The 7975-nt window shown below is 35.8% G+C and overlaps 1 protein-coding gene across 4 annotated transcripts in view; it reads left to right on the forward strand.

The window, feature by feature from the left end:
- PAIP1 (poly(A) binding protein interacting protein 1) overlaps positions 1-6740 on the forward strand; it is a 22691-nt gene extending 15951 nt beyond the window's left edge. For all 4 annotated transcript variants that reach the window (XM_027880873.1, XM_027880872.1, XM_027880871.1 and 1 more), the window contains 5 exons: positions 748-854; positions 2275-2392; positions 2523-2577; positions 3194-3287; positions 5341-6740. In XM_027880873.1, the coding sequence (XP_027736674.1) occupies positions 748-854; positions 2275-2392; positions 2523-2577; positions 3194-3287; positions 5341-5434 (468 nt within the window). In that variant the 3' untranslated portion in view covers positions 5435-6740. The remainder of the gene's footprint in view (positions 1-747; positions 855-2274; positions 2393-2522; positions 2578-3193; positions 3288-5340) is intronic.
- The last annotated feature ends 1235 nt before the right edge of the window (positions 6741-7975 follow it).

Below are 7975 nucleotides of genomic sequence, written 5' to 3' on the forward strand. Positions count from 1 at the left end.
ATGGCCAGTCTCTTTGCGAACGAAGAACCGGGGAAGGTCTTTACACCTTCCAGCCTGCGCATTGGATTTTTTAGGTGAGACACAGTGTGCGCAGAACTGAGCCCACCCTTTAATCCTGAGGTTCATCTGCCGGGGCCAAGCACGCTTGGACGGTGGCAGCGAGGTCCTCAGGACGTAGATGGATTGCCTTACAGGGCTAACGAGCTCCATCTGCCCGGGGAGTGTCCTAACCGGGAATCGAACCCAGATCTCAGCGTTGACAACGCTGTGGTTTAGCCACTGCACCACCAGGGACACTCTGTAATAGTCATAGTTGGGAAAACACAGTTTAATTTAGGAATGAAAATTAAGTGCTAGACATTCTTTTTCTGAAGGTTTTTGTTTGAGTTGTTTGTTTCTCCTCATTCTTTACCCTCCCTCACTCTGCTGTTTCTCATCCTCTTCGCTCTTGAATTTCAGTTCTGACAGCTTTTTTTTTTTGATATGGTAAATAGAGAGTAAGGAAGAGAGATATTTTCAATTTAAAACCTTCATTTGAAGTTTGGATGTTTAAGCAGGCTGCTTCATAGCAAGCGTGAGGTTGGTGCTCAATGAGCACATTTGCTCCTGTGGTCAGTCATGTTGACAGTGCTTCCCTGAGGGCAAGGCCCACTGAAGAGCCTTTTCAAACATGCAATACACAAATCAGGAAGTTTTGCAGTGATGTTTTTCAGTCTAAAAATAAAATTATTAATCCCTTGTCTTTAGTTGACAGGCTCAGTTTTAGAAGATGCCTGGAAAGAAAAAGGAAAGAATGATATGGAGGAAGTGATTCAGAGAATTGAAAATGTTGTGTTGGATGCAAACTGTAGCAGGTGAGAAGATAAACTTGTCTGCAGTATTTTGTTTACATTGAACAGAACACCTTGAAAATCTTCAAGAATAATGAACAGATCCAAAAAATTATCTTTATTTACTAAAAGTAACATGATGTTTGGATGACCATGTGAAAAAAGAAAAAGTATTTTTCAGTTGAAGAGGTTTACGGATTTTTTGGTTTTGTTTTGTGAAGGGTTTTTTGTATTTTCTCTTTTAACAGAAGTGCATATTCCACTCCATTTTTATTTTTTTTTAACTTCTTAGGTCTTGAAATCTTCCATAAGTGCTTTAGGGTCTAAAAGCAAGTATATACAAAGAGACGGTAGTGGCCGTATCTCATAGTTTATACTTTTAAATCTGAATTTAACAGGATTCAATATATACAAAACAGTATTAAATATGTAGCAGTGTCAAATACCTACAAAATCACTATAAACGTAGAGGCAAAATGAAATATGCTTTGTGGTTTTGTTTTGTTTTTCATTTTCTTCTGGATAACACACCTTTTTGCCAAGGTCTTGACTGTGGTCTGGAAGAAATGAGTAGTTGACGAATGTATTAGTAATGTATTAGTGGCTGACCAATCCACTGTGTGTGTGGTGATGTCTGATTCTGCTGTGCTTCATCCTCAACTTCTTGCAAGCTCGCTAAAAACCTGTAGTAGGGTCAGACACTGATCTCTTGCCATATGGAGGAGAGGCCAAGAGGTAGCTCATATTATCTGTGGGTTGTAATTGAGCTGCCCCCAAGGAGGATGAGAAAAATTTTGCTTCAGGAATCAAAATTGATGGTACAAGCTGAGATTTCAAAGACACAGAACAACAAACTCATCTGAAGTGAGGAAACAACCAAAAATTTTATTTCTTTATGTATTCCTTAATGAGATTCTTCTCCACAGACTTGCTTTAAAGAAGGCAATTTCTCTTATTTTAGGGATGAAATGGGTGATGGTATCTAATGTACTGGGGACATTACTTCTCACTATTGACTACAATATTTCAGTACAATGAGGAGGGCTAAAGTTAGGAGCATCAAATAAAGGGTTAAAGTAAAATTTGAAGATCATCCCCCTGTTACTCCCAGTATTTTCCTTTTATCAGAAAAGGATTTGTTCCCCAGGTTGTGCTGCAAGGTGTGGTATCCCAATAAAAACAATAACCATTTCCTTTTTCATTATGAGCTCCTTAATTAACAGCAGAGGAAGTGGAGAGGGTGAGTATCTCATATTTGACACATAAAGCATCTAGACTTGCAAGTAAGAATTTAACTTAAAATTTTCTGCAGATTGGCACAAAATTTGTCCTTTCTAGACCATTTTTTCAGAGTGATTTAACTGTCTTGTACTGCACAGTAAGAGAAGCCCAATTCCTTGCTTGGCACAAAACATAACTTTTGTAGTGGTTTTCTTTATTTCAGAGATGTGAAACATAAGCTTCTGAAACTAGTAGAACTGCGATCTAGTAACTGGGGTAGAGTTCACGGAACAACTCCACATACAGAAGCTACCCCTGAAAATGACCCCAACTATTTTATGGTAAGAATACATGGATATTTCAGTTTCTGAAATTAATGTGAATTTAATTTGAATCATAGTCAATCACATTACTCAAAACTACGAAGAGCTGTCTCTGAATATGTATAACTTTGTGTGACTTTATTCTTAGAATGAACCAACATTTTACACATCTGATGGTGTTCCTTTCACCGCAGCAGACCCAGGTATGTCACAAGTTGAGTTTGCCTGCCTTCTCAATCATCTTCAAAAACTTGTATGGCCTGTTAAGTTTAGGGCCTATTTAAGTACATAAAATCTGAAAACATCTGAAACTTAGACAATTTACAAGACAGAATTCTGTCTGAATTCCTGGTTTTGTGGGACACTTGCTTTATTCTGTATTAAAAGAAGGTAGATGTTTGAAATGCAGAATGTGCATTTGAGTTCATATAGTTCAGAAGAATTTGTGCAGTACTCCTCAGCACTCAGGCTTTTCAGGAAGCTGGAAATATTCAAATCTTCTTCTGTTTGTTCACTGTTTTTGGCAAAAGGGATTTTCTTCCTTCATTTCTTTATTATGTGTAATCTGAGCACAATGTGGCATGGCATCATTTGATGTAAAGACATCTGTCATTACCTTTACAGTTCTGTGGGAAGTTAGGCATCAGTCTCAGAGGTCATATCATGTCCTGAGAAAACATTGTAGGGCGAGTTTTTCCTGTTAATATGTTTCATGACATTTATGGTATCATTAACTAACCTATTTTCAAAGTTTATAGATGTATGTTAATTTAGAGGATTAGTCTTATATGTTACTCAGTCTCATTTTTACTTCACCAGATTATCAAGAAGAATACCAAGAGCTGCTTGAAAGAGAGGATTTGTTTCCATATTATGAAGAAAATGGAGCAGATCTATCAGGACCTGGGGATATGTATGTTTTCTTTTTTAGTGGTTTGGTGTTTTTTTTAGTAATAGTTATTTTTACCGTGATTCTGTGATATTGCAGAATTAGGATTCCAGTCTTGACAAAAGTGAAATTAAATAAGATAATTTTTACTTAGTTCTAGAGTTGATGTGTTTGTTTGGGTGTAAATTGGATTGTAATCACACAAGCTTGAAACCAATTTCATATTTATCCAATTGAGTAGGATAGTTACATTTCAAATAGTTATGCACATATACAAACAAACGTCTGCATTTAAAAAAAATTTGCAATCAAAATGACACACCAAGCCTTCAAGTGTTTATAGTGAGGCAACCTAAATTCATTTGACTGATGTACATAAACCTCTCAGCTAGAGATAATTACAGAATTTTCAGTTTTTCAAAGGAAGGGGTTTAAGTTTCTCTCCTCAGCACACGCAGTGCTGAATTAAAGGGCTTTTCAGTATTCCTGTAGAGCAAGGAAAGCAAAGGGGGAAGCAGTAGGTGAAAATGTAGTCTCACTTTACTGGTGTCAGTTTATAACAAAGAAATATGTAAAATAAGTAAAAGAAATATGATCTAAAATAAATTGTTCTGAGCTTTGAACTCACAGAGAAGGACCTTAGGATCATGATTTGACACTGAAGAACATGTTCAATGTTGTGTTTATGTGTGATAAGAGTGCAAGCCTGGATCAATATTTTTATTAGTGTATTAGAAAACTTTTAAATTGTGCCCAGCTGTGGGGAGTGGCAACTTTGGAACATACATAAGAGATGTCATCAGAAATCAACAAGCTCATACAGAGTGATCAAAAAAAGATCCATGTGAACCTCTGTGTTTAGAAGAATAAATGCAAATCGGAGCAGACAGCAGTTAAAAACACAGCAGATCCAAAGAGTGACATGTAGAGCACTCTGAGTCAACTTTAAAGCAAGGTGACTCTGTAACCTTCTTTGTTGAAGGCTTAAGAAAAGCTTAGACAAATGTCTGCTGATTCTCTGTCAGGTATTTCTCACAACTAACATCAGGGAGGAGGGTTCTGCCTTCTGAGGCCTACGCTTCTGCAAGAAGAAAGGAACAAATAAATATGTAGATAGCTTCTTCAGTGCACAAGCTGGAGTAAAAAAACCTTTTCATACACATTTTCCATGGCTTGCTGACGTTCTGTGTGAAACACATTTATGGCCTCTGTGCAGATCAGACACATCTGATTCCATGGTTCAGAACTGAGACACTGAAAGTAGTAAACTGAGCACTTGAAATTAATGCACACTTCTGGCGAGTCAGTAGCTGCTGACTGGTTGGTTTAAGGCTGTTTAGAATTACACTATCATGTTCAAGCTACAACTCTATTGTCCTAGTCTGTGGCTAGGACATTAGAGTTGGATATGGAGAAAACAGGGAACACACAAGTTACTTCCCAATGTACTGTGGGGGGAAAACTGAAATTATGCCCATCACTGCCTAGCTTTATTTTGAAATGCTATGGTAGTCTCCATTTTTGTGCAATACTTACATAATTATTGGGATCCAGTCTTTCCTTTGACCTAAATAAGACTGATTGTTTCTGAAAGTCCAGCTACCCTATAATACAAGGTAGTATAACACAGGTGCAGTAGGAAGCCTCCTTTTAAATATGAATAAACAGGAACACAGGGTTTCTATATAAACATATTCCTTGAGCTAGCATGTTGACCTTGCTAATACGTTGGTAATTATGTTTTTTGTAAATAGATCCATATGGATGCATTAGTAGATTTTGGGAAGCTTGGATTGCATGATTGCGTTTTCTATCACAAATATATTGGGAACTATTTCTGTCTTTTAAACTGGGCAGCAGAAGATACCTAAAACGTGACAAACACTGTAGGTATTTGTACTCACCTATGCTGCTTTGAGGCTTCTGTTTATTTGTTTTCCTAGTACTCATTATTTTTTCTTCTTCATCCGCTTTAAAAATAATGTCATAAAGCTTTGTTTTATTCTTGACATCTACACAAATGGTTCTCAAAATCTGTAAGTAAACTTAACACCTTTGGTGATTTTTTTTTCTTTAGGTATTTTGATGAGATTGATGATGAGATGGATCCAGAAATTGAAGAAGCGTATGAAAAATTCTGTCTAGAATCAGAACATGAGAGAAAACAGTGAGATGTTACATATTAATGTTAGTTTATTAAACCTGTTTAGGTATGGTTAGAATACAGGGGGACGCAAAATATTTGTACCAAAATGAGAAACTTTCGTTTCTTTAAGTACTAAAGTTATACAATTTCCATTTTGTTTAACAGAATCTGCCAAAAATTGTAAACTTATGCCCTGTAACTTAAAATGTTGTGTATATATCATAGTTTATTTTATGAATAATGTTTTTTGAACAATGTTTTGGCTGCAATAAAAATTATTTAGAAGTTATAATTGAAATTAAAGTTTAATGGGGAATGGCCTCATAAAATTTCCCTTGAGGAAGAAAGGGAAAGAATAATGATCTGAATTTGCTTGCTTGTTTGCTTTAGTATATAATGGGGATATACTTGTTCTATTTACCATATACCGTATGTGTTGTGTTTGATTCCTTCCCTTCCCCCCAAGAAGAGTGTGATTCAAGTAAGGAAAAAATTAATTTTTTTTGTAGATCACAATCATGAGAAGTGGTTTGTGAGAGTTTTGTTTTGTGTATGGATTTTTGTTTTGTTTATTTCTGTTTTATTACTCTTTCAAAACATGTATGAGTGAGCTCTGGAATTTTCTTTTTTTTTTTCCTGGAATAAATGTTATATGTTGATATGTGAAAAAGCAAGCAGTATTTTGGAAGTGAGGTGCTTTCAAGATCTTTGGTTCAGATAAGCTCATTTTCAAATTTACAAGCAAAAACTATGCTGTAATTTGTTGTGTTCTTCAAGACTACAATAATGTAGTTATGTTTGAATCCATGCTTCTCAAGCGTACATGCAGTGCTCTTTTTCTTTTTTTTTTTTTCGTTTTCAATAATGTATCTAACAGGTCTAACCTTCTGGCAATGCTTGTAACTTCCTTTATTCTTCTAATTTTATGTAGTTTGATTTAACTTTGTAATTGGAGTACATACATTTATTTCATAAATGTTAACATTCTGAAGCCAACTGCTCTTTTTTTGACCCCATATAATCATGTTAGTTTTCCTAGGATGCTTCATTGGTTTTGTTGCCAAACTCAGTTTGTTTGCTGTTACCTATACTGGTTAGACTGAGCAGAAAAACTTACCAAGAACAGATGCAAATATTCCCAGAAATTACCTACTATAAAGAACACACGTTGTAAATATGCATGTAAATAATTCTGATAATATTTCACTGTTATTTGTTTGATTAAATAAGTTGTGCATCTGCTAATAGAGTGAGCACTGTTTTTTGAATGGTTATTTAACATACCTATTTAGGTTGGAGTTTTGGAAAATAAAATTTAACTAGCTTTGTTTCCTTTGGTATAGTTTCACTACCTTGTTCTTTTTGCTTTAAAACAAAAATGAATTTTGACCTCCTTCTATCTCTCCTTTGCCCGACACTTCTTTTTTTCCTTCGAAGTACACAGTGGCAGAGACTATCATCTTTAAATACTCATTGGAAAAATAAAATGTATCAAAAGGCAATAAGGTCCTAAGGACTGTATTAGCGTTTCTAAGTCTTTAGACTGAAATCCAGAAGCTAGAAACGTGAAAATTGGCTGGTTTTCACACATGCATTCGCTAATTGAGCATAATTTTCCTACAAAATTTGTAATCCAAATACAGGTTAGACTTCCTGCTGACCTTGTAAGCAGATGTCTTCTGGAAAACTTATTTTCTCAGCACTAAAAGTCCAGAGGAATTTGGGCCTTTTGAAGTCCCATTTATGCTGCATAGTAATGTAATGGTGACCTAGAGGAACTCCACTTTTCATGTTTGTTTTGAATCTGTTGTGATGAGTCTTTCTGTAAAGTAGCTCTCAGGTTCCAGATGTACTCTGTCAGCTTGTGGAGACAGAATATCTTGCATGTAGATAAGAAGTGTGCCAAATCATCCTGTATTATTAAAATGTTGAGAACTAGGAATTGTATATATAAAGCAGCTCAGGTCAAGTTTGCAACATAAGCTTTTCCCTCCACCAGAAATACTGAAAAATCATAAAGTGAGACTTTTGTTCGAAGTAGTTGAGAAGTTTGCTGCCTCTGTACCTGTGAAGCTTAGTAAGAGCTTTAAGCAGTTGCTGCAGTAGGGAAAAATTAGTTATAACTCTGTCCTACTGCATAAGGAACACACAGTAATCTTTAACACTTAAGTCTTTCCTACTTGTCTTAGATCTGACAGAACTTTAATACAAATTAGTGATGGTGGAATGAGATGTGAGGAGAGCAAAACAGCAGGTTTCTGACTGTCAGAATCACCATTTTCTGCTTGTCTGCCCACTTTTAATTGCCCATTGTTCTGTGTGTGATAGATATGAGTCTTAAAGATCATTTCACCTGATTTAGCATTGACACATTTCAAGTGCTGTAGATGTTTCTCATCTACAGGTTTCTGAACAATGCCTTGCAAATATATAACTATTTAAAAAGATGGATTTCCTTTATGGTGTAATGGTAAACCAGCAAAGGCACAGAAGCATGGAGAGCAAACTTTGGGGGACATGTGAAGCAAGCTTCTTTAGCAATGGTTCTGAAAAGAAACAGGCTTCA

The sequence above is a fragment of the Empidonax traillii genome, unplaced genomic scaffold, assembly GCF_003031625.1.
Source record: "Empidonax traillii isolate 1590-97213 ecotype Southwest subspecies unplaced genomic scaffold, ASM303162v1 scaffold77:size1270838, whole genome shotgun sequence".
NCBI lineage: Eukaryota > Metazoa > Chordata > Aves > Passeriformes > Tyrannidae > Empidonax > Empidonax traillii.